A 27,850-nucleotide genomic window follows, 5' to 3' on the forward strand; every position below is an offset into this window, starting at 1 on the left:
AAATGAAAAATGTCTTTAAACACTTTTCAATTATATTGGAAAACATTTCTTGCTAAAAAGAGAAATACATGATTGTATTTTTTTTCAATTTACGAAACAATATTGACCGAGTTAATCCATTCCCCTGAAAAACATGAAAAAAAACGAAAATAATCCGAACTGTTTATATAAAGTCTTTATCTATATTTCTAGTATTTTATGTAAAAGATTTTAAGAGTATTTATGTTTTATGTATCTGTGCTGATTATTTTGGTCAAATATTTTGAAAATAGTTTCTTCGTTTCGTATATATATATATTTTATTAATTGTTGAAAAATGGCTGCATTTTCTTGGTTACGGTAAAGAACCTCATCTGATCAAGTTCATTCCATCAGGTGCGAGATATTCATTTGTTTATATTGCTTTCGTATTCCACTAGTGATATTGAGTTTTATTATATCTGTGATTTTTACCACTTACAATAGCCCAGCTACATGTAAACAGGTAAATCGAACAAGATCAGATAAAAGATTTGCACAGCTAGAACAATAAAGTATATTATATCATTTTACTTCCATTCGATATTCACTGCGTGTTTTTTTTTATTTATTATTAATTCATCGAAAGTTGCAAGCATATGCATCGTTGTTAAATGTTAAAATGATAATAAGATTAATCTAAAATGATAATAAGATTAATCTCATACAACATTTAGGCCCTACTGAGGCTAAAGACAGGTTGTGCTACAGTAATATGTCTTAAAAGAGTAATGGCGTTAGTATCTATACCCATAACAGAACAAATGATATCCCAAAGTTAGCACCTAACGTATGTGGACAGATTCTGTCAAGGCATCCTAACTTTCGACATTTGATGATTTTGATCTGTCTATTCATTAAACACAGGAAATCTAACGCACTGTTTAGTGCATTGTGATATCATATTCAGCATCAGTGTTTAGCAAATTTACAAACATAAAGACATGGCCAGTACAATCGCGTTACTCGAGGGGTAATTATATATGATTAAGAAAATATGCTTTTACGTACATATTGTAACATATCAGAATGATGTGAACTTGGATACACAAGATTCAAAATGGAGAAATACATGTCCCCTCAATTGCATTCGAATCGATGCCATTTTGACCAAAATTTTCAAGTTCAATAGGTATTGTTTCATCAGTTTTCAATGTTTCCTTTTAAATGTATATACGTGTTACCTATTGGGAGAACTCTGCTCTCACTGCCCTTTGGGCCATGAGAGAGCTTTGCCCTCTATAGATAAGTCAACTTGTGTGTTTTAGTCTACATTATTCTGATTATATATACATGTAGTCACTTTTTGTCTAAGTATCATGAAATCCATAATATTTATTACAAACATCTGTACATAAATTCTATAAAGAGTATTTTTTTCAAACTCTTAACAACTGTTACAATTAATTGGAACGATATGATTCTTGAAAACAGAAACATCAACTTTAAACACTCCATTTCATTATGTAATCCTGTGTAAGAGTAGAATAAAAACCTTGAATATGATGTTATTAGCATTTCTTACAGTTAATTTAATACGTTTAACTTAATGGTTTTCAGAAAAGAATTAACACAGTGACAAAAACTAGAAAAAAGCAGATATTTTTGTTGTTAATGGTGTAAATGTTATCATAATTTGATCTTGAATAATTTGAATAAAATGATGTAGAAAAGTGCTTGTTTTCAATGAATTGGCATATATTGGGTAATTTTGTCCTGCTGGAAATGATAGCTTTTTTGGCAGATTAAATTAAGTTGCACCAAAATATAAAGCGGCAAGATTTCAAATTACTATTTTGAGAAAAATCTGCAAAATGTTCCAGACGCCTAAACTACCCAATATACAAAAAATAGAAGTAACTCATTTATGACACTATTCTGTAGACTCCCACTCCTAATGAGATGTATGGAATGTCAATTTTACAAAACTTAGTTAAGAATTGTTTTGCATCAGATAAATTAGCTTTATTAACTGTATGAGGTGTACTATAGACTATTATAGTCAACCCAAGTTATCTGTACATTAAAATAAAGGCCTGGTTTAGTTAAAACATACTGTATTACTCTTTAATCTCTGTTTCACAGGTCTTTAAAGTAGCTTAACAGTAAAATATATTGCATGTAGACAAGTAGTTGATAATAGCATTATTAATCTTGATTTTGCATGAAAGGCAGAGATTTTTATGCCCCAGATCTTCAACGACACAAATTTCATAACCTTGATCTTGGTTCATTTCTTTAGATCACTTATCTAATGACATGCATAAAATAAGACCATGAACAATCTGCTACTAGTATCTCAAGTAGTAAGTAAGTTCCTTTCTGGATTTTAGTGATAGGTCTGGTGTGGAAGTTAAATGTAACAGTGACAGTAAGTGAGTTCCTTTCTGGTTTTTTAGTGATAGGTCTGGTGTAGAAGTTAAATGTAACAGTGACAGTAAGTGAGTTCCTTTCTGGTTTTTTAGTGATAGGTCTGGTGTAGAAGTTAAATGTAACAGTGACAGTAAGTGAGTTCCTTTCTGGTTTTTTAGTGATAGGTCTGGTGTAGAAGTTAAATGTAACAGTGACAGTAAGTGAGTTCCTTTCTGGTTTTTAGTGATAGGTCTGGTGTAGAAGTTAAGTGTAACAGTGACGGTACAAGAGATTCCTGAATGCCAGTCAGAACAGAAGAACATAACAGTATGGAACCATCATCTAGTCTGGGTGTTGCCCTGGATTTGATTCTGAAAACACTCATAGCATCTCAAGATTTCGCCAGTCTACAAACAAAAAACTGGGATGCCATTGCAAGGCTTATTCCAGGATCCACCCCTGGACAGGTAAAATGTTTCCTATCCAAATCAGAATCCTACATGTATAGAAATTGCCATGTGTTTTATATATATTAGAATTTAGAATTCCAAAATTAGGGGAATCTAGATTTTTTAAATAAGCTTCCAACTGCTTTTCCCCATCTGTTTTAGATTGCTAGGCGATACGAAGAACTTTTATTGTCTGGAGATGTCTATGCAATAAACCAATTGGAGAAAAACTTCACAAATTCTGCCAGCTCCCCTCAGATGAGTGTGTCAGAGTCTGATAGTAAGACAGGAGGAAGCAGTGGTCCAAGCTCAGCCAGACAGAAGGGTAGGAAAAGTTCAGAGAGCCCTGATGTATATAATATTCATCCCAAACTCAGACAGACTGAAGGGTAGGAAAAGTTCAGAGGGCCCTGATGTATATAATATTCATCCCAAACTCAGACAGACTGAAGGGTAGGAAAAGTTCAGAATATTCATCCCAAACTCAGACAGACTGAAGGGTAGGAAAAGTTCAGAGGGCCCTGATGTATATAATATTCATCCCAAACCAGGGTTGGCAAAAAAGTGGTCAATATGAGTATTGACCGGGCCGGTGGTCAATACTGGTTAAAACCAGTCAATACTGGTCAATAGTGGTCAATACTGGTTGATTGAAAATTGTTTGGTCATTATAGTCTGTGTTGTTGGTTATTTTAAATGTTTCAGTGGCCATTATGGTAAATACTGTAATTCATAACATGCACTATCAGTTTATAATATACTTGCAAGTCATAATATTAAATAAATAATGTAAATGACTAAATTAAATAGGGGAAGATGTAAAATTTTATTGTAAAAATTAAAAACTGTTTCGTGGCCGTATTACTTTGGCACTGACAACAGCATTGCAGTCTTTACATCTTGCTGTGGTCTTGTTGTTGTCCTCAACAATATCATAAAAATTCCAAAATGTTTTGTTGAAGCTATAGATAGTATGATGGGGGAAGTGTTTTCTATTTCTGTTCAAATTCTTTAGTTTATCAAGAACTACCTATTGTTTCAAATCTTCATTTAACTGTTAAATAAACATTTTAGGGGGTGTGTTGGTGATGTTTTCATAACAATAACATGTACACTGGTTCTCTACTTCTCTATGGTCCCAGAGTATGCTAATTAACACCTGTCAACTCTGTTTCCTGTGCTCAGGTACATCTCCTGCTCTGTACATTGCAACACATTGTTTATCTACAGCATCTGTCACCCAATTCATATTAAATCACTGTGTTTATTTAATGTCCAGCTACCTGTTATTCTTAATCTGTCCAGGTACATGTATAAGCAGATCCTATTGTCCAGTTATGCTATATGTGACCCTCTTTTATAATTCTGAAGATATTATGGTCACAGTTTCAGCAAACCAAATATATTAAACTTATGAAATTACATCTAATTATATAATGAAAATTATTGATAACCAATTGATCCATATATCATAATGAAAAGGCTTAATTTATCTTTGCAAAAAATATACAAAAATAGGAAAATGGACAGCTTAAATCTCAATTGACCAGTATTGACCACTTAGGGAGTATTGACCGGGACGGTTAAAACCGGGGGCGGTTTTAACCGTCCAACCCTGTCCCAAACTCAGACAGACTGAAGGGTAGGAAAAGTTCAGAATATTCATCCCAAACTCAGACAGACTGAAGGGTAGAAAAAGTTCAGAGGGCCCTGATGTATATAATATTCATCCCAAACTCAGACAGACTGAAGTGTAGGAAAAGTTCAGAGAGCCAATAATATTCATCCCAAACTCATACAGACTGAAGGGTAGGAAAAGTTCAGAATATTCATCCCAAACTCATACAGACTGAAGGGTAGGAAAAGTTCAGAGGGCCCTGATGTATATAATATTCATCCCAAACTCATACAGACTGAAGGGTAGGAAAAGTTCAGAGAGCCAATAATATTCATCCCAAACTCATACAGACTGAAGGGTAGGAAAAGTTCAGAGGGCCCTGATGTATATAATATTCATCCCAAACTCAGACAGACTGAAGGGTAGGAAAAGTTCAGAGAGCCAATAATATTCATCCCAAACTCAGACAGACTGAAGGGTAGGAAAAGTTCAGAATATTCATCCCAAACTCAGACAGACTGAAGGGTAGGAAAAGTTCACAGAGCCATCATGTATATAATATTCATACCCAAAATTTGCTTATTTTCAATTCAAAGAGACTCAGAATTACTTTGCTATAAAAAAAAAGATTTCACCATCCAAAATCAGGATTCTGGTGAGATTTTCTTTTTATTATGAATGAAAATTAGGCTATACCTATATTGATTCCGATAATTATGGTCATACTCATAATTACTGTTGCATGTGCAATACAAAGCTGTATATTTTTCAAAAAAGGTGTAAAATCTGTTCTTGCACTTTTATCTAACATGAGAAAGCCAGCTATAGCAGATAGTCAATAAAACAACGGGTAATATGACAGTATTCTAAACCATACATATCATACTGACTGGGAAATAAGCTTTACCACAATTTATGAGTTCACTTTTAAAATTATCTCTTAGTTGGGGTCTTCCCCTAACTCTTTATCAAACGTTTAGGCACATATAAAAAAAAAATCTCCCCTTGAAATAATGGTACAGATACATACAAAATTTGTAATATAATCTGGAAAAATAAAATTGAAAAGGGTACAAAAATCATTTTGAATCATGCAAATTTCTTTCAGTTTATCATATGAGGATGACAAAACAAACAGCTTTTTGATTTTCTCTGTGTATATATTATTTGCAGGAGATAAAGATGAAAAAGACAACACCGATAACAAGAGTAAGCCAGGAGGTCGTAAAGCCAATGACCAAGGGTGAGGACAATTACTGTGTACTAGCTATTGTCTTATTTTCCCATGATTTTAATTTTGGCTATTCTCACTGAAAACTAAAACCAGGAAATCAAAATGGCAGTGAGTGTAATGTAGACATAATATATACTGTATAAAGCATTATTTTCAACCCATGTTTTTTGGGGGGTTTAGTTATTTTTTTGACGTGTACACTTGCAAACAGTTACTTCCCATTTCTTATTCTACCAGACACAATTGTGTTAAAAGAGAGACAATTCTCTGTCTTGTTACAATTTGCCCTGTCTTAAATTTACCCACTGACATTGAGGACAAATAGGGCAAAAAATAAGTGGGGGTAAATATTTCCCTGTGTGTATATATATATATATATATATATATATATATACACACACACACACACACACACACACACACACGTATATATATATATATATATATATATATATATATATATATATATATATATATATAATGGACAATAAATATCTGTGAATTTTAAAATGAAATCAGATTATGAAATAAAATTGGGAATACATGTATAACAGAAGTGATCTTTTTAAAGCTGTATACAGTAAACTAAAGTTGTATACAGTAAACTAAAGCTGTATACAGTAAAATAAAGCTGTATACAGTAAAATAAAATTGTAAATAAAGTCAATTATAAGATGGCATAATTACACAGTTTAAAATGTATAAACTGTTTTCTTCCAGACCAATAATGACGATTCATGTCTGTGATGAGGCAAAGAACTGTAAGTTAAATATCATTTTTGAAAAGAAATATTGAAAAATGCATGACATAGAATGTTATTATTAGAGGTCTTTAACAATGCCTTGTATTTACTATGCAATGTTTTCACAGTAGCTTGTACAGAATAATTTAATCTGCATTTGATATTTAGTCTCAAATAGTCTTAATTTCTGTGTACTCTTTTTTTTAAACTTTGAAATAAAGCTTCTGATCCTAAGCAAAACAAGACACAACTTGCAGGTAGACAAATATTTTTACCACAGATAAACTTTTTACATGTGTGCTTTTGTCATTTATTATGTTTTCTGTTTGGACTTTTTGTTCCTGCTCCGGATTAACTGCACTCTGCACTTTGTTCGAGGTTTCATACTGTGTTCATTTGATGAAGAATTCTCTTATCACACATCACATGTTCTTTATCACACATCACATGCTGTTTGCTGTGACCACATTTTCCGTTGTATTGAATCACATTCTACAGAAGAAACTCTAGTCTCTTAATAGCAGTCTCTAAAAACACAGAAAAATGAAACTGTTCAGTTTTTCATTACACTTGTTTCCTTAACAACCTGTGAATATCTACATGAAAAATCACAACCCGTAAAAGGAATTGGAAAAATTTATATCATAGTTGTAAAAGAAACTTTTTCAATAGCTATATTGTATTATTTTTTAGTAGGTAATGTGCCAAAGAATCATGCATGTTCACTTGTAATTCTGCTTTTGATTTCAGTGAAACAAGATTTCCATTGTCCTAGAGACCTGCTGGTTCAGGAGATGAAGTATTTTGCTGAGTATCTATCGACCGATGCGCAGCGTTGGGAAGAAGTGGACATTTCTGTACATTGTGATGTACAAATATTTGATTGGTTGATGAAATATGTCAAGAGAAGCTCAAGAGACTCTCCGGAGAAACCCAAACTCGGTGAGATAGCTTCATCTTTTGCAGTTGCTTTTGACATGTTTGATTTAAAAATAATACAAAGCATAATGATGGAGGTCTTCGAATGTTTTAATGTTCAGAAAAGATTGTCTTTCATATGTATTTTTTTTTCTTTCAGAGGCAAATAATGTGATATCAATCCTGATTTCATCTGATTTCCTAAAAATGGATACGTTGGTAATATTTTTGATAAAATTAGAAATACAAACAGACACAAAGAACAAAAAAAATCTAAAGTGGTAAATGGTTTTTGCTCCTCCTACAAAACATATATCTACCAGTGTCTTTTACACCACAGATATATAGATTTTTTCTCTAATTTTGACAATTCTTTGCAGGTTCAGGAATGCATTGAGTATTGTCATGAAAACATGTCTGCCATAGTAGCAACCCCATGTAATATGAACTGCATCAATGACAAGCTTGTAGGGAGGTAGGTACTGAGTACGCATGATCTGTATCAATGACAAGCTTGTAGGGATTTTCATATGTAAGTATTGAGTGTGAAGATGTCATTAGTTGAAGCTTGAGTTTAAATGCTTCTTTTCTTTTGTGTATTATGATTCCCCATATATTGACTTTATTTTTAGGATAGCCGATTTGTTCACACACAATGAAGCAGATGATATCAAAGACAGAAAGGATAAGTTTAAAAGGTAACATAGCACTTCTTGTCCTTGACTTAAAGATATGCATGAATGATCATTATTATATAATGTTGAGAAGAATTTACACACAGTTGCTAATTCTAATGTTTGTTCCTTCATTGGTCCCTCTGTCTTTTTTGTCTCTTAGTCTATCCATAACTATCATTGTAATGTTTGAATTTTACAAACTTAGAAGATTGAAGCTATGTGACTGATAAAGGTCATTCATTGAAGTCAAGGTCATATTTGTCACAATTAAACAGAGTCATGCTTAGGTGCACAGTGTTTCCATAGTGTTTGTCTTTTTTATGCCCCCAAGATCGAAGATTGGGGGCATATTGTTTTTGTCCTGTCTGTCATTCTGTCTGAAATTTTAACCTAGCTAATAACTTTTGAACAGTAAGTGATAGAGCTTTGCTATTTCATATGAGTATTCCTTGTGACAAGACCTTTTCGTGGGTACCAACATTTTTGACCCCGTGACCTTGACCTTGGAGGTTGACCTACTTTTTGAAAACTTTAACCTTGCTAATAACTTTTGAACAATAAGTGATAGAGCTTTGATATTTCACATGAGTATTCCTTGTGACAAGACCTTTCCGTGGGTATCAACATTTTTTACCCCGTGACTTTGACCTTGGAGTTTGACCTACTTTTTGAAAACTTTAACCTTGCTAATAACTTTTGAACAATAAGTGATAGAGCTTTGATATTTCACATGAGTATTCCTTGTGACAAGACCTTTCCTTGCGTACCAACATTTTTTACCATGTGACCTTGGAGTTTGACCTACTTTTTGAAAACTTTAACCTTGCCAATAACTTTGAACAGTAAGTGATAGAGCTTTGATATTTCACATGAGTATTCCTTGTTACAAGACCTTTCCCGTTAGTATTAAACATTTTGACCTTGACATTTGACCTACTTTTAATTTTTTTTTTACATTGGTCATAACTTCTAAATGGTAAATATTAGAGCTTTCATATTGTACATGAGCATTTGTTTTGACAAGATCTTTCTACTGGTACTGAGATATTTGCCTTTGTGACCTTGGCCATCTTCGGAATTGGCCATTATAGGGGGCATTTGTGTTTCACAAACACATTTTGTTTATATTTGTCATTCATGATAATTGTAATCTGATACAATAATTATTATATAAATATTGCATGCAGTTTAGGGTAACATTGAAAATTTTCACCCCGAGAAAACCATTGTCAACCAAAGTGTAACTGAGGTTGACAATGGTTTCTCAAGGGGTGAAAATCTTCAATGTTACCCTCAACTACATGCAATATTTGTTTTATTATACTGAATGTTATATAAACAACAAAGCAGAAAAAACTTACGTCTGTTTACATTTGATCAATCACTGTCATGCGATATCTCGTATATCGATACGGGTATTTGTGTTTAGTACAAACGATGTCGTCTAACAATCTACGGCGAACTGTACGCGCATAAAGTTGACGCATGTGATAATTTTTTATAATATCACCCGTTGTCAAGTACTGTTACCCGTTGCTAGATATTATCACCCTGGAGCGCATGCGTTCTGTTCTCAGAGAGTAACATTATGTATTTTCAAATGCTTCTCGACCAATCAGATTCAAGTATTGTACATGAAAGTATGATAAAATATAATATTGATCTTTCTCACAGCAAACTGTTTGCTAAGAAGTTGGAGAAGTTGTTTGATCCTGAAGTGGTAAATCCAGACTCCCCCGACAATGCCTCCACGCTGTTCAGGTCAGTTACAAATTAGTAGTAGAGTATCTGTATATAGTACTCACACATACACTGTTCACATCAGTCACAAATTAGTAGTAGAGTATCTATATATAGTACTCACACATACACTGTTCAGGTCAGTTACAAACTAGTAGTTGAGTATCTGTATATAGTACTCACACATACACTGTTCACATCAGTCACAAACTAGTAGTAGAGTATCTGTATATAGTACTCACACATACACTGTTCAGGTCAGTCACAAACTAGTAGTAGAGTATCTGTATATAGTACTCACACATACACTGTTCACATCAGTCACAAACTAGTAGTAGAGTATCTGTATATAGTACTCACACATACACTGTTCACATCAGTCACAAACTAGTAGTAGAGTATCTGTATATAGTACTCACACATACACTGTTCACATCAGTCACAAACTAGTAGTAGAGTATCTGTATATAGTACTCACACATACACTGTTCAGGTCTGAGTCACAAACTAGTAGTAGAGTATCTGTATATAGTACTCACACATACACTGTTCAGGTCTGAGTCACAAACTAGTAGTAGTGTATCTGTATATAGTACTCACACATACACTGTTCACATCAGTCACAAACTAGTCGTAGAGTATCTGTATATAGTACTCACACATACACTGTTCAGGTCAGTTACAAACTAGTAGTAGAGTATCTGTATATAGTACTCACACATACACTGTTCAGGTCAGTCACAAATTAGTAGTAGAGTATCTGTATATAGTACTCACACATACACTGTTCAGGTCAGTCACAAATTAGTAGTAGAGTATCTGTATATAGTACTCACACATACACTGTTCAGGTCAGTCACAAATTAGTAGTAGAGTATCTGTATATAGTACTCACACATATACTGTTCACATCAGTCACAAACTAGTCGTAGAGTATCTGTATATAGTATTCACACATACACTGTTCAGGTCAGTCACAAATTAGTAGTAGAGTATCTGTATATAGTACTCACACATATACTGTTCACATCAGTCACAAACTAGTCGTAGAGTATCTGTATATAGTATTCACACATACACTGTTCAGGTCAGTTACAAACCAGTAGTAGAGTATCTGTATATAGTACTCACACATACACTGTTCACATCAGTCACAAACTAGTAGTAGAGTATCTGTATATAGTACTCACACATACACTGTTCAGGTCTGAGTCACAAACTAGTAGTAGAGTATCTGTATATAGTACTCACACATACACTGTTCACATCAGTCACAAACTAGTCGTAGAGTATCTGTATATAGTACTCACACATACACTGTTCAGGTCAGTTACAAACTAGTAGTAGAGTATCTGTATATAGTACTCACACATACACTGTTCAGGTCAGTCACAAATTAGTAGTAGAGTATCTGTATATAGTACTCACACATACACTGTTCACATCAGTCACAAACTAGTAGTAGAGTATCTGTATATAGTACTCACACATACACTGTTCAGGTCAGTTACAAATTAGTAGTAGAGTATCTGTATATAGTACTCACACATACACTGTTCAGGTCAGTCACAAACTAGTAGTAGAGTATCTGTATATAGTACTCACACATACACTGTTCAGGTCAGTCACAAATTAGTAGTAGAGTATCTGTATATAGTACTCACACATACACTGTTCACATCAGTCACAAACTAGTAGTAGAGTATCTGTATATAGTACTCACACATACACTGTTCACATCAGTCACAAACTAGTAGTAGAGTATCTGTATATAGTACTCACACATACACTGTTCACATCAGTCACAAATTAGTAGTAGAGTATCTGTATATAGTACTCACACATATACTGTTCAGGTCTGAGTCACAAATTAGTAGTAGAGTATCTGTATATAGTACTCACACATACACTGTTCAGGTCTGAGTCACAAACTAGTAGTAGAGTATCTGTATATAGTACTCACACATACACTGTTCACATCAGTCACAAACTAGTAGTAGAGTATCTGTATATAGTACTCACACATACACTGTTCAGGTCAGTCACAAACTAGTAGTAGAGTATCTGTATATAGTACTCACACATACACTGTTCAGGTCAGTCACAAACTAGTAGTAGAGTATCTGTATATAGTACTCACACATACACTGTTCAGGTCAGTCACAAACTAGTAGTAGAGTATCTGTATATAGTACTCACACATACACTGTTCAGGTCTGAGTCACAAACTAGTAGTAGAGTATCTGTATATAGTACTCACACATACACTGTTCAGGTCAGTCACAAACTAGTAGTAGAGTATCTGTATATAGTACTCACACATACACTGTTCACCTCAGTCACAAACTAGTAGTAGAGTATCTGTATATAGTACTCACACATACACTGTTCAGGTCTGAGTCACAAACTAGTAGTAGAGTATCTGTATATAGTACTCACACATACACTGTTCAGGTCAGTCACAAACTAGTAGTAGAGTATCTGTATATAGTACTCACACATACACTGTTCAGGTCAGTCACAAACTAGTAGTAGAGTATCTGTATATAGTACTCACACATACACTGTTCACATCAGTCACAAACTAGTAGTAGAGTATCTGTATATAGTACTCACACATACACTGTTCAGGTCAGTCACAAATTAGTAGTAGAGTATCTGTATATAGTACTCACACATACACTGTTCACATCAGTCACAAATTAGTAGTAGAGTATCTGTATATAGTACTCACACATACACTGTTCAGGTCAGTCACAAATTAGTAGTAGAGTATCTGTATATAGTACTCACACATACACTGTTCAGGTCAGTCACAAATTAGTAGTAGAGTATCTGTATATAGTACTCACACATACACTGTTCAGGTCAGTCACAAATTAGTAGTAGAGTATCTGTATATAGTACTCACACATACACTGTTCAGGTCAGTCACAAATTAGTAGTAGAGTATCTGTATATAGTACTCACACATACACTGTTCAGGTCAGTCACAAACTAGTAGTAGAGTATCTGTATATAGTACTCACACATACACTGTTCAGGTCAGTCACAAATTAGTAGTAGAGTATCTGTATATAGTACTCACACATACACTGTAAAAGGCCACCTGTTCATACGATAGAACTGCAGTGTAAAAGTGAACAGTTCTGATCAAGGTTTTTCTTGTGTCTGTAGGCCAGATGTTTGTCTGGTGTAAATGTCTCATGTTTTCTGAAATACAGTATAATTTTTATTTACACTTAGCTCTATGCTTAATCACTCAATATTCACACTATTTCAATTAAATATTGCTTGTTCGCTCAATATTCCCCTATTGTGTGTTATTAGGTTATAAGGAGAAGAACTCGTAAGTTGTACGAACTTGCTTCTGATCCTTGTGTATATATTTATATTCAATAAAAGATACGTTCAAACACTCAATATTCAGGTAATATCAGGGGCAAACATGGCTTATTCACTCAATTTCGGGGAATATTAGGCAAACATTGTTTACTCACTTAATGTTCAGACAATATCAGACAACCTTTGCACAAATAATCTGTAAAGAGCTTTAGTTTCTCCAAATGAAGAGTGATATATGTACCTCATCAAGCCCCCTCCCCCCCTCCCCCCCAAAAAAGAAAGAAAAAATCTTTCTTACTAATTCAAGAACAAGATTACAGTTGGTTAAGTCATCTATTTTGTAGCATGAGATGCAGTTTTATTGACATCGTGATCCACATGGGCCTCACATGGACCCTGTGGGCCATTATTTTAATACTGCTCATGTGCCTAGGGGAACCACATTTAGCATTCTTATGTGATGATCAAGTTTGTTGAAATACTTTTTCATCTTATGCTTTAGCATGTTTCTTTTTTATTGCTGTTAACATATTTAACATGTTTATTTGATGCACTTTCTTTTTCCAGATGTTCTATATGCAAAAAGATTTTGACAAAAACTTTGGAGAAGAAAATTAAGTGCATGCCAAGCAGGTATGTGTGACAATATACAGTTATGGATTGTTAACAGGAAGACATCACAAATTACCCTGTCTTAGTAGGGTTATCACCTGAAGGCTCAGGATATATGCACCTGTATAACTGTATGCTATTGCCCCCAGATCATGTTTTGGTGTAAATCTCTGAAATTCTTTAATTTCCATTTTGCGTTGGATGTGATTTGTGTAGATAATGCCATGCATCAAAATCTTAGGAAATGAATGTAAACAAAACCGAGCTGTAAGGGCGACATGGAGTCGTTGCACAGGAAATTTTTTGGAGGAACTTCTAAACCCTTATGTTATTTGTAATACTTTGAGCTATAAATCAGATGAGATGAAGAAATTCTTGATTTTAGTATTCTTTGTTGTTTATCTTTACTAGGAAATGTTGTGTATTATGATCAGATGCTTATTAACTGTTATAAGGCAGAATCAAGTTTATGGTTCACCTCGACTTGAACTGTGGTCTCCCTCTTTATTTTGTGTCATAATCTGAATCGAGGGAAACCATAAGCTTGAATTTGCCCTCATAACTAGTTAATAAGTACATAAACCTAATATATAGTATCAGCTGATCCAGGAAGTTCAGGATAAAAACTACAGAGACATAATATAGTACTGAGTTTTACACATTCTATAGGTACATGTACAAGTATTTGTGAATTTGAAAGGAAAGCCAAAAGAGATTTACATGTATGATTAAAATTAATCCCATCAGCCAGATTATATGATGAGTAATCATTATGCAGATTGACGATAGAGAAGCGAGGGAATTTGACTTTCTGTCACACGAGGGACCAAAACTTTGACGCTAATGATTACTTGTTGGAGCTGAAAGGCCAACTGAAGTCCTGGCGTGATGTGTATTGGAGGATTTGGGGAATGATTAATTTCCTGACCTGTACCCGGTGTAAGGAGGCGTTCCCCTGTAGTGACTTCGGACATTGTAAATACCATGCAGAGCCCCCTAGGTTTGACAATGAAACCGGGATTCAGTCTTGTATTGGGACTTACCCTTGCTGCCATCTGAAGACCATTCGATTTGATCCAACACAGCAGAATAAGGTATTGAATGAAAAGAAATCGCTGTCTGAATAAACAGAGATTTTTCTGGTCAGCCTTCAGAACAATGAGTATATTGCTAGGCCTCCTTCAGATTCATGAAATGTTCAACTCTATTCCAAAAATATTTCAAGAAAATGTAGATTTATGAAAATATGCCTTTAGAAATGTTGTTTGTTATTTTTTACATGATGTTAATTATATTCTGCTTGGTGCACTAGGGCTGTCGTGTTCGAGATCACATTGTGACGGTGGTGGCGGAGGTGAACAGCTCAGATGAAATAGATCTGAGTAAAGTATCTCAGAACCGTGTGTATGATGACTTACTGTCACACAGGGATATAGTTTGTGTGCCATATCAAAGACTGACAGATGCCAGGTACTGTCTGTGTGTTAAACGTCTCTGTAAGTCTCAGGTGTAAGGGTCAAAGGGCAGGTGTGATGGTTTTTATCTCCTCGTTTTATAAGTGTTTTATAAATGCATGTGTTACATTTTACCGACCCTTGTCTTTCTATGAAATAAAACTAATACCATCATCTGATTGATCAACCTTTTTATAATGTTTGGAGATTTTCTTTCATCAAAAAAATATATAATATTAAGTTGAACTGTTCACTTGAGACTAATAAATTAAACGTAGTCGTTAGCACAATATGAAATCTGAATAACTTTTTATTATTGCAGAACTTGTAATTTAATATCAAACACTTACATGCATGATTATTAACTTCAAGAGTCAGAATGAAAGAATGTAAAACTAAGACTTTGATATGACTAATCTATGAATACTAAAGAAGTTTAAGAACTCAAGTTTAAAAGGAATTTTAAAGAAAAATTGTAGATATTTAAAATGAAAAGGATATGAAAACGATCATGAAATATTTCACAACAAGGTAAATACTTTATAGATCTGGACCGGGAAGGTTAGTTGCTGTGAGAATTTTCTCACTAAAATACGTTTTGAATAATTAAATGACCTATTTACTGAGTACATATCTGTAGTTCTACCAAGAGTGTTTGCTTTCAAAGAGTTATAAAAGGATTATTTGTGTGATGTCACTAATTGTACAAGTTATATTCAAGATACACAAATTATGAGTGAAGTGTTTTAATTTTGACGTGCTGCTTTCTATTCATTCTTTCTGCTTCATTGACTTTCTGTAAAGAATCTGAATTACCGTAAATCTAATTCATTAGCATGAGCAGACTGTAGTTATGGTACAAGTTATCCCCCTTTTATAAATCATAATTTTGCCATGATCTCTGATCTTCCTTTCAGTAATTAGATGTGTAGTTTAAAACTGCTTTACTGGTTCCATTTTAGTACTATCTAGATTTATCTATCAGTAATATATACCTGGTGTTTCTTTAAATTTTCTAATTTTAATTGATGGAAGTTGAGATGTAGATTTTCCTTATTTAATGTAGTTTACTAACAATTTAGATTTGAAGTTAGATGGTGTATTAATGATTCAAAGCATGCTGCAAAATTTTTTTTCCAGATTTTACGAATAATATTCATTAAATGTCATTAACAATACAAAAATATTTTAATTTTTTTTAATCAAAATAAAGTTTGTGTTTGTGAATTGTGCTTGCAGTTGTTGGTTGTGTTGATGATGTGAATTGCATGTATTCTTGAATAATCTGAAGACATTTTATTCTGCTATTAAATAAGGGGGAATATATATATATATATATATATATATATATATATATATATATATATATATTGTTTTCATGATTTGCAGCATGTCTAATTATTAATACGTCTGTCAGTGGAGATTTAGATCAAATCTAACTAGTTAGTACATATCAATGACCTGACTTTCTGCCTGTAGTCTTTGTATGAGCACAGACTAATTCTTCTGTCTACAGCGAGTCATTTCTCTGTCTGGAGTGGGTTTTTTATGGCTTTGTTGAACATATGTATACACAGGATATCAAATAGAGTATAATACATACTCAAATACTTTTTAGTTCATCATTGATTGATATTGTATATTTTTATTTTCATTTCCTACATAGAAATGTAGATTTAATTGCATTGCATAACCTTGATTGTTTTGGATGTTTTTTGAAAATCATGTACAGTAATGCTTTGAATATGAAGTTCTATTCCATTCATGAAAAACTGATATGCAAGGAAACAATTGTTTTTCAGTTTTCACATGAGTAAACATAATTTTTGTCTGTCAGTGAGCTGGAGTTAAATGTGTTTGAGAACGAAGAATTCACCACCAGAACTAAGAAGGATCATGGGATTGCTCTACATCCGTCTTTGATGTCTGCAGTCGATGATGATAAGAAATCCGGGGAGGTAAGTTATTGTCACAAATTATGGAGTTACCGGTCAGTTGATTGTCCTTACTGTCTGTCGTACATGTCTATTTACCGGTCAGTTTCTTTCTACCAGTCTTATGTGTTTATTTAGCGGTCAGTTTCTTTCTGCCTGCCTTATGCGTCTATTTATTGGTCAGTTTCTTCCTGCCTGTCTTATGTGGGTATTTACCGGTCAGTTTCTTTCTGCCAGTCTTATGTGTCTATTTAGTGGTCAGTTTCTTTCTGCCTGCTTTATGTGTCTATTTAGTGGTCAGTTTCTTCCTGCCTTTCTTATGTGTCTATTTAGCGGTCAGTTTCTTTCTGCCAGTCTTATGTGTCTATTTAGCGGTCAGTTTCTTCCTGCCTGTTTTACGTGTGTATTTACTGGTCAGTTTCTTTCTGCCAGTCTTATGTGTCTATTTAGTGGTCAGTTCTTTCTGCCAGTCTTATATGTCTAACTCTGTAACAGAGGTCTTATGTTGCTGGACTTCAGTTTTGTAGATTGTGAGTTTCAACCCAAAAGGGAAATTTGTCGGTTTTTTCATAAATCTTGAATTCATATGTTTTCAGTTTGTAAGACCAGTTCCCAGACTTCAGGCCCTGACTGTGGAGAAGGAGATGTCGTTCGAGTATTATGACGTGGGGATGGGAGAGAGTGACGATGAAGTTGGGGATGATGAGGTTCCAAAGGGGTCAAGTACGCCATTTAATTATCATACAATCTGCATAAATTATTTTATTGAATGATATCACAAACAGTATATTTTATTTCTAGACGATTGTTTCTTTATTGATGTAATGTGTAGAATTAAGTGTTCTTTTGTATCATATTACTATCTTCTAGGTCGAAAAGCTAAAGGTTTTAGGAAGTCCAGAGTGACTATAGACCCACAAGCAATTCTTTTGGATGCTCCTGATTTTGAGTAAGAACAGATAATTAATTAAAAATTCTTGGGTTTTATTTCAGTGTTATTTAGATATTTTTAAAAAAAACCAAACTAATCATCAATTTTAAACTTATAACAATCAAACATTTAAAGAAAGCTAACTTGATTTTCACTGTCATATAACAAAGAAATACTTGACAATGTATGATGTTTGTTTTACGCAGCCAAACCAAGAAGTCGACCTGGGACACTGGACGGTCCATGAGGTACAATCAAGATGCACAGAGACAGGAGGGTGAGTAAAATCATTATATCTCAAAAATCACAGAGATATGAGGGGAGAAAATCATTATATCTCACAAATCACAGAGACAGGAGGGTGAGTAAAATCATTATATCTCACAAATCACAGAGACAGGAGGGTGAGTAAAATTAGTATGTCTCACAAATCACAGAGACAGGAGGGTGAGTAAAATTAGTATATCTCACAAATCACAGAGATACGAGGGGAGTAAAATTAGTATGTCTCACAAATCACAGAGACAGAAGGGTGAGTAAAATCATTATATCTCACAAATCACAGAGACAGGAGGGTGAGTAAAATCATTATATCTCACAAATCACAGAGACAGGAGGGTGAGTAAAATCATAATATCTCACAAATCACAGAGACAGGAGGGTGAGTAAAATTAGTATGTCTCACAAATCACAGAGACAGGAGGGTGAGTAAAATTAGTATATCTCACAAATCACAGAGATACGAGGGGAGTAAAATTAGTATGTCTCACAAATCACAGAGACAGAAGGGTGAGTAAAATCATTATATCTCACAAATCACAGAGACAGGAGGGTGAGTAAAATCATTATATCTCACAAATCACAGAGACAGGAGGGTGAGTAAAATTAGTATGTCTCACAAATCACAGAGACAGGAGGGTGAGTAAAATTAGTATATCTCACAAATCACAGAGACAGGAGGGTGAGTCAAATCATTATATCTCGCAAATCACAGAGATACGAGGGGAGTAAAATCATTAAATCTCACAAATCACAGAGACAGGAGGGTGAGTAAAATCATTATATCTCACAAATCACAGAGATAGGAGAGTGAGTAAAATCATTATATCTCACAAATCACAGAGACAGGAGGGTGAGTAAAATCATTATATCTCACAGAGACAGGAGGGTGAGTAAAATCATTATATCTCGCAAATCACAGAGACAGGAGGGTGAGTAAAAGCATCATATCTCAAAAATCACAGAGACAGGAGGGTGAGTAAAATCATTATATCTCACAAATCACAGAGACAGGAGGATGAGTAAAATCATTATATCTCGCAAATCACAGAGACAGGAGGGTGAGTTAAAGTATCATATCTCACAAATCACAGAGACAGGAAGGTGAATAAAATCATTATATCTCACAAATCACAGAGACAGGAGGGTGAGTAAAAGCATCATATCTCACAAATCACAGAGACAGGAGGGTGAGTAAAATCATTATATCTCACAGAGACAGGAGGGTGAGTAAAATCATTATATCTCACAAATCACAGAGACAGGAGGGTGAGTCATATAATTAGTTTCCATCAAAGCTGTACAGTCAGTTCATTACTACTATAAATATACATGTATGAGGTTGAATGCTGAAGAAAAGTAAAAGTATAAGAGGATTCTGGAATGATTTTTATTCAGAGATGTATTTTATAGAATGATTTCAGTGTAACTGTGTATGGCATGGGTACATTTGTTTTCTAACTCTACATACCATAAACAAGTATCAAATTCATGATTCTCCTCCATTGGCAACACACTAAGTAATAGTAGGCAGGAAAATTGATAGAGATTTATATAATTTTGATAGATAGCCTTCTGAAGGCTGAATCTCAGTCGAGATTAGGGTACACACATGTGGAAGTAAAACTTACAAAGTTTCATAATGCGATTGAATTGTGTAGAAGATGATAGCTCGTCCGATGGCTCTGTGACATGATTGAAGAAAGGAAGAAAATGCAATGGACCAGACTGGGATTTGAACCTTGGCCCTCTGAATCTTCAGTCAGGTGCTTTACCAACTGGGCTATCTGGCCACCAACGATCGAACCTGCCTGCATTCCTCCCTTCTTAAATGTCTTTACACTTTAAAGATGTCAACCCAGGATCTTTATCCCCTGGCAGGCATTTTCACCTGTCAGTTCCAGGGACGTCTATGGCACCAAATGTAACAGAAAAGGAGAAAATGCAATGGACAAGGCCTGGGTTCAAATCCCTGGCTTGTCCATTGCATTTTCTCTCTTCCTGCTACACATATGCATAAATAATGTATACTTTGTGTGCATAGTATGGGGGTAGGTTGTAATGGGTAATCAGAGTTTTAATAATTTTTTCTTAGATCATAGAAGAATGAAAGATATTAGACATTATTTGACCAGGCTGAGACTTAATCCAGATAAAGTTGATAAACCAAAGAAAGAGGTGAGTTATTAATACAGAATTTAACCTGTGAATGTGATGACAAGTCAAAAAGAATCCATTAATCTCCTGGTTCAAGCCAAGAAACAATTTCATAAAAGAATTAAATGTACATATTGTACCTGATAATCACAGGGGCTAAGTCAGTTTTGGACCAAAACTCCTTGTAACCACACATTTTGGCCCAATTCTCCTCATAACCAATACATGTTTATGAGGAGTTTCGGGCCAAAATGGGTTTAGCCCCTGTGCCGAGAATGGGAAAGAATGAGGAAAAAATGCATGAACTTCTAAAATGTTTTATTTACCTCGAGTACTCAAATAGACCTATGTCTTGTAACTGAGGACAATTTGAATATTCTCCTATAAACAGCACAACCATTTTTATGTTGTCTGTAAAGTGTAGCGACCCTTAGTGATCTCTCTGTCTGTCTGTCTGTCTGTTTGCTTTGTATCTGTGTGAGATGGAGTCTTTGTTTTTAGCATATTTATTCCTTATATGGCTTTCATCACTAGATAGATATCTTACATTACTTCATCACTAGATATATATCTAATGTGGCTTTCATCACTAGACAGATATCTTATATGGCTTTCATCACTAGATAGATATCTTATATGGCTTTCATCACTAGACAGATATCTTATATGGCTTTCATCACTAGATAGATATCTTATATGGCTTTCACCATTAGATAGATATTTTATATGGCTTTCACCACTAGATATATATCTTATATGGCTTTCATCACTAGATAGATATCTTATATGGCTTTCATCACTAGACAGATATCTTATATGGCTTTCATCACTAGATAGATACATGTATCTTATTTGGCTTTCATCACTAGAAAGATATCTTATATGACTTTCATCACTAGACAGATATCTTATATGGCTTTCATCACTAGATAGATATCTTATATGGCTTTCATCACTAGACAGATATCCTACATGCCTTTCATCACTAGACAGATATTTTGTTTGGCTTTCATCACTAGACAGATATCTTATATGGCTTTCACCACTAGACAGATATCTTATATGGCTTTCATCACTAGATAGATACATGTATGTTATTTGGCTTTCATCACTAGACAGATATCTTATATGGCTTTCATCACTAGACAGATATCTTATATGGCTTTCACCACTAGACAGATATCTTATATGGCTTTCATCACTAGATAGATACATATATCTTATATGGCTTTCATCACTAGAAAGATATCTTACATGGCTTTCATCACTAGATAGATATCTTATATGACTTTCACCACTAGATAGATATCTTATATGGCTTTCATCACTAGACAGATATCTTATATGGCTTTCACCACTAGACAGATATCTTACATGGCTTTCATCACTAGACATATATCTTATATGGATTTCATCACTAGACAGATATTTTATATGACTTTCATAACTAGACAGATATCTTGCATGGCTTTCATCACTAGACAGATATCTTATATGGCTTTCATCACTAAATAGACATTTTATATGACTTTCATCACTACATAGATATCTTATATGGCTTTCATCTCTAGATGGCTTTCATCACTAGACAGATATCTTGTATGGCTTTCATCACTCGATAGATAGAGGTCTAGTTGTTACTTATTCCTTGACTTTATTATTTGAATATTTGATAATCCTCTGTATGTTGCAGTTTGCTGGCGGTACTTTCAGTAGACTGTAAACATGTACCTGTACATCTATAATATTTGATAATCCTCTGTATGTTGCAGTTTGCTGGCGGTGCTTTCAGTAGACTGGAAGCCCAGTGGAAGATCAGCAATCTACAACAGCAAACCAAGCAACAGACAATGAACTCATTCAGGTACGCACTGCATCTGCTTGTGATATTTCTGTGCATTTGAGAGGTGCCAAGTATGTCCATCGTATATTGTAATTGTCTGTTTGATGCTTTTTGGAAAGATTTGATTTGGAGTGCTTATATAAATCGATATACAAAATATACTGTATGTGTACTTAGTTGAGCAGGAATCATATTCTAGCGCCCTTAGCCGCGAAGCAAGAATGATTTCATGGTCACTCTAAAATGTCAAAATCTGTGACTATTATCATGCTTAGAAAAGATCTAATAATAGAATAGAGCGCTAAATCATGCTTATGTAAAAATCTGTAACTATCTATTATCATGCCTAGAAGAAGATCCTCTGAGAAGGTCTAATCGTTAAATCATTATTATGCCAAAGAGTGCAGCAGCTCCGACTTCAGTAAATTTTATGTACCGTACGCTACAATGAGTACACACACCGTATACAATCATACACACTGGTGTTGGTTCTATAAAAAAAGAAAAGCATGGCGGCTCACATTTAGAGAAACTACTATTTCCTATTTGCAATTGGTTTGAATGTAAACTTGTTCATAGTAGTTAACTTGTTCATAGAGAAAAACAAGTAGAATGTGTGCTATATGCTTTATATGTATGATGTATTCACAAAACACAGTAATTATGATTTGCACTGTCATTGATGATCAGAGGTCGTGGTGCACCAATCAGACGAGAGAGGACGTTCATGAGTTAGCGTCAGTCTACAGGTTTGATGTCATCACATGCATGTCTACGATTTTCCTCACTCCTAAATTATGCATGGGACCTTATCCTCTGACTTTGGCCGTTTGGGTTTTTTTTTACTTTATCCTCTGACTTTGTCCTTGCATTCTGTCTATGTTGTTTACTCTGAAATCATCCTTCACAACCTTCATGAAATTCCTGATATATCTGTCCTCTCAGAAATTATGCCTGATATAACACAAGAGATTGGATCTTGTCCATCGTGTATCAACACCTTCAGCTTTGTACTGCCTGCACAGCAGAGTAAAAACATTGTAAAGATACATCACGAAAAACCATGTGGGAAAAGAAAATCTCACCCTGACCAAAACCTTCAACCCCCAGGGTGGGACTTCCCTTACTCCACAGGGATCTAGTCAATCTCACCCTGACCAAAACCTTCAACCCCCAGGGTGGGACTTCCCTTACTCCACAGGGATCTAGTCATGATTGACAATTTGTCTCTTCCTACTTGTGAATTACAGTCAAACCTTGTTATCTCAAACTCGAGGAGACTGAAGAGAAACTTCCAAGATATTCGAGGGTTAAATACTTAAAGAATAAATGGTTGAGACTTCCGAATCACTTTAACATATCCATGGTATTCGAGATATCGGTGTTCGAGATACTGAAGTTCAACTGTAAATAATACTGTATAGCGGGTTTTTTCTGTGGGGTGATAAATTTGTCTTATTTTAGCGGTTAGATAGCTTTCCACCAAAACTTCACTCGCCTAATGTGCACCGAATTGCGACTTTAGTATTCACAAGAGAGATAACTCTTCCGTGTCCGCCAAAATTTATTCTGCTAAAATTATTAGCATACCTTTTAGCCAGGAAATTGCCAATTTTTGACCTGTGAAAAAAGCCACTTTACAGTAAATAATCAGTTTTGAGAATTTCAAATAATAAAGCAGAATTATTAAATCTTTTATTTGTAGTTAAAGTTTTGAAGTGAATACCAGTCAAAAAGAGTATTATTTAAAATACTGTAAATGGGGAAATGATTGCTGTGGTTTTAATTTCGTTATGTTCACGGTCGGGGATTTTTCTGCGAAATTAAAACAACCGCAATCATTTTGCAAGTGTGACACAATACGTTTTGAACAGTTACCAGTTATCAAAATAAAATTTGAATTCCGTAAAAATAAAACCACCGCAATTAGACCAATATGAAAAACTGCGAACTTTTAGCACCGCGAAATTAAAACCACTTACAGTAGCTTGCACTGAATGTGTAAATTTAGAAATTAGACGTTATAAAAAAAGTTTACATCAGTACTTGACAAAGATATTTTAAATAGAATGATATCAAGATGTTGCCATAGCTATACAGTATAAATTGTCAAAATTTATGACATCATAATGGATCACATCACAGCTCTGTAAGATTGGCCGATCTCTCTAGGCTTCTTCACATGGGAGAAGCCTATTATCAGAAAATTGTACGAGATATTGATTATTGATGTATTTGAAAATTGAAATATTTGGGAGCAATTGATTATTAAAGTAATGAGGATATCATGAGAACTACTGGTAAATTATTGTGAATCTGTAATCTCAAACAATTGCATGAAAATGAAAGCCATGAAAATACGACCAGATATTTGTTCTCAGATTTAGTTACAATCCAGCCATATTTTGCAGATAAGAGTCCTAGTGTAGGTTTTCGATGTGAAGTAAATTTGGTTCGAATCAAACTTAATATGGAGGCCCCATCTCGATTATAGTACATGTACCATAAAACATTCATACACTAGTTAGGCAGCAGAATTTTATGTTATTCGACACAATTCAATAAGTCTTGGCCATGTAAAGTTAATGCCCATTTCAGTACATAATGTACTCGTAGCCACTTACGCCTAGTTTCCCGAGACCCAGTGTTTGGTGACTTTTTTCCTCTCGGTCAATTCTTTTCCTGTAGTTTAGTGACATTACTTTTATAAGTCCAATTTGGTTGATTTCTTTTTATAACTTTTAGCCTCGCTGGTTTACAATGGTATTTTATTGGGGGATGGAGGTTATTCATGACCTATATTACACATGTATATATGTTTCTGTTTTTTCACATCGAAAATGAAATTAATTTTCAAAAATCATACATTAAAGGGTAATAATTAGAAAGGATTTTTTTTGGTTTCTGTATTATGTAACATCCCATTGCTGGATTTTTCATCCTGTTGAGACAGCACCTACTTGTAGGTGAAATACCACAAATTTTGACTTGTGCACAGCACATATTGGCTGTTGTAGTCAGCGTTATTTATCATTCCAATCCATAACATGACATCATCTCACATGGGACCCCCGTTTACAAGGTCATATCTAAAACACCTGCGACTTTGACTTCTAAGGTCAGGTGCTTGGTGAATGAATGGTCACTACATATGTTAAACATCTCAGTGCTGACCAGGATCTAGAATGGTCACTACATATGTTAAACGTCTCAGTGCTGACCAGGATCTAGAATGGTCACTACATATGTTAAACGTCTCAGTGTTGACCAGGCTCTAGAATTGAACCCAGACCTCCTGGTTGTGAAGTAAACACCCTTACCACGAGGCTATCATAACAGGTACAAAGGACTGAAAAGACCTTGAAATATCTCAAAGCTGAGAAATATTATCTGCAGAAATTCAAGACATATCATGCATGTCCTACCAATTTGTTTCACAATGTTTTGATGTACTTTAAAATCATATACTTCATGTTGGTCCATTTTGTGCTGTGTGTGTGTTTACATAAATAACATAAATTTAACAGTGAGTGAATTGTTCCTAATACACCCCTCCCTCCCCATGCACACCCTGTTGTGAATGTAACATTATAATTCCTGTGTGGAATTTGGTTTGTATTGGCTTTTGCTTTGTGACTTAGATGTAACATGCTTATTGTGGATTCCTCTGAAATTGTAGATTTTATTGCTCATTGTATAATATTACAGTGCTTTTCTTGAAAGAAAGAATGAAAAATAGTAATTTGTCTTAAAATGGGTCCTTTTTAATTATTTGAGAAGGCTCGGTGGTATTTTTTACTTATAAGCTGACTTTTATCATTTCACATAGATCTACAGGTCAATGTCATCTGAATCATTTCCTGTATATTTTCAGAGCAAAGCCAATCCGATTCAACCAAATCCGAAACTCCATCTCTTAAGTCAGCAAAGCCAATTGGATTCAACGAAATCAGAAATTCCATCAAATCCGAGATTCCATCTAAGTCTGTGGCACCAAACAAGGAACCAAGTCCATACAACCAAGTCCAGTCATAAATTCCATGGCACCAAACAACCTAGTCTATTGTTAGTGCACTAAAGATCTGAACTCTGTGACCTTGACCTCTGGTTTTACATTTACTATCCTGCTGTAAGATTGAGGCCTTTTAATCAGATTATGTTTTGTCTCATGATAGTTTGTTCTTTAGAATTCCAAGGATTGCATTTATATAGGATAACAGCCTTAGGTTGGGAAGGGGGGGTTCAAGTCCAAAATCAAAGACAGACTGAATCTTTCAGAAGTCAAATGAAATACAGTTTCACATGATTCGTCTTTAATATTTGTAAGTATGGTCTTTTTGAGAATATGACATCAAAAATGAGGCAATATCTTAATTTTACCCAAAATTCAGGTAAATATAATTGTTCTTTAACATTTTTCATTCAGAAAATGGAGCACAAACAAAATTTCTCTGTCACTAAGTGTACTAGAAGAATCAATCTATGGTATAGACATGGAGTTTGTCCAAGCCTGGGCTTTATGTTTTCTGAATGAAAAATGGCCATTAGAGGAAATTTTCTTCTTATGATGCCATTATTCTTAAGTTTATTCAAACTGGGAATAATTTAAGTTTGTTGCATTGAGATTCTTGCAAAAAAAAATAATACAGGGGCAAGTAGGCTGCTCATCATCTCCAAGGTATCGTTCTTGATAGATTTTAGTGATAATGATTTGATGCAATTTATTTGTAAGATTTTTATGTAGACTGTTTTTTATTTGTACATATATACTACGTCTTGTTTTATTTCTTTGATGCAAATTATTTATTTATAATCTTTTTTTATGAAAATAGATTTTTTTAATGCGTACCTCTTTTATCTTTACTAAGTCAGACCTTAAGATGAACTTACAAAGAGCTTGATTCCCAACAATGAATCAGCTTTTCAGTTGTTGTTTTTTTTTCTGTTTTGCAGCTACCAGGTATTGTTACTGATTTGAGTTTGGGCTTTGTTGACCTTTTTTTGAAAGAGTGATGGACCTTGAAGTTAGCAAATTTCAGGGGGGTTGGGGTTCTTTGACTGCAGCTACTGAATGGAAACTTTATACATAAGCTTATACCAATGAGTTACAGATTAAATTCGAGTCTCCTTTAAATTATGCCACAAAGCAGGGCCCTATTGCGATGCCTGTCACCACAATGATATTTAGTTTACATTTCTACTTAGATTAATACATGCCAATAATGATGATTGTTTTCTGTTTGACAATTCACACTGATATGAACACACCATAACGAGCAAACATTTGAGCTCCATACGTATCCATTAACTTAAAGGTACATGTAGCTCCACCCTCATGTGACGTCATAGGTTTTTTCAAAAACTTTATTTTACTAAACTTTTTGTTTTGCATGGTAGAAATAAATCTATTGAAGGAATTTTATTCATTGGGTATAATAAAAAATTTGGTAAACTATTTGTGCTGAAAAAAATTCATCCTCTATGAATAATCAATCATCTATATAAAAATAATACTGTCAAGGGCAATAACTCCTATGTGTGTATAT

The 27,850-nt window shown here is 34.3% G+C and overlaps 1 protein-coding gene across 5 annotated transcripts; it reads left to right on the plus strand.

Moving 5' to 3' along the window:
• The first annotated feature begins 237 nt into the window (after nucleotides 1–237).
• Nucleotides 238–27,152, plus strand: LOC125664089 (SANT and BTB domain regulator of class switch recombination-like). Of its 5 annotated transcripts, XM_048896629.2 has the most exons (23): nucleotides 238–375; nucleotides 2,615–2,837; nucleotides 2,982–3,144; nucleotides 5,611–5,680; nucleotides 6,392–6,432; nucleotides 6,636–6,671; nucleotides 7,165–7,356; nucleotides 7,493–7,551; nucleotides 7,713–7,807; nucleotides 7,965–8,030; nucleotides 9,684–9,770; nucleotides 13,662–13,727; nucleotides 14,485–14,800; nucleotides 15,019–15,176; nucleotides 15,707–15,721; nucleotides 16,998–17,118; nucleotides 17,691–17,817; nucleotides 17,965–18,043; nucleotides 18,232–18,302; nucleotides 20,400–20,482; nucleotides 22,234–22,325; nucleotides 22,995–23,053; nucleotides 26,179–26,253. In XM_048896629.2, the coding sequence occupies exons 2-22, from the start codon at nucleotides 2,670–2,672 to the stop codon at nucleotides 23,038–23,040; spliced, it is 2,151 nt and encodes a 716-aa protein (XP_048752586.1). In that variant the 5' UTR covers nucleotides 238–375; nucleotides 2,615–2,669; the 3' UTR covers nucleotides 23,041–23,053; nucleotides 26,179–26,253. The 5 variants fall into 5 exon arrangements, with proteins under 5 accessions (XP_048752586.1, XP_048752588.1, XP_048752587.1 ...); XM_048896631.2 differs by lacking the exon at nucleotides 15,707–15,721 and having other exon boundaries at nucleotides 239–375; XM_048896630.2 differs by lacking the exon at nucleotides 22,995–23,053 and having other exon boundaries at nucleotides 241–375; nucleotides 26,179–27,152.
• The last annotated feature ends 698 nt before the right edge of the window (nucleotides 27,153–27,850 follow it).

This window comes from Ostrea edulis, chromosome 1, assembly GCF_947568905.1.
Source record: "Ostrea edulis chromosome 1, xbOstEdul1.1, whole genome shotgun sequence".
In the NCBI taxonomy this organism is placed as follows: Eukaryota; Metazoa; Mollusca; class Bivalvia; order Ostreida; family Ostreidae; genus Ostrea; species Ostrea edulis.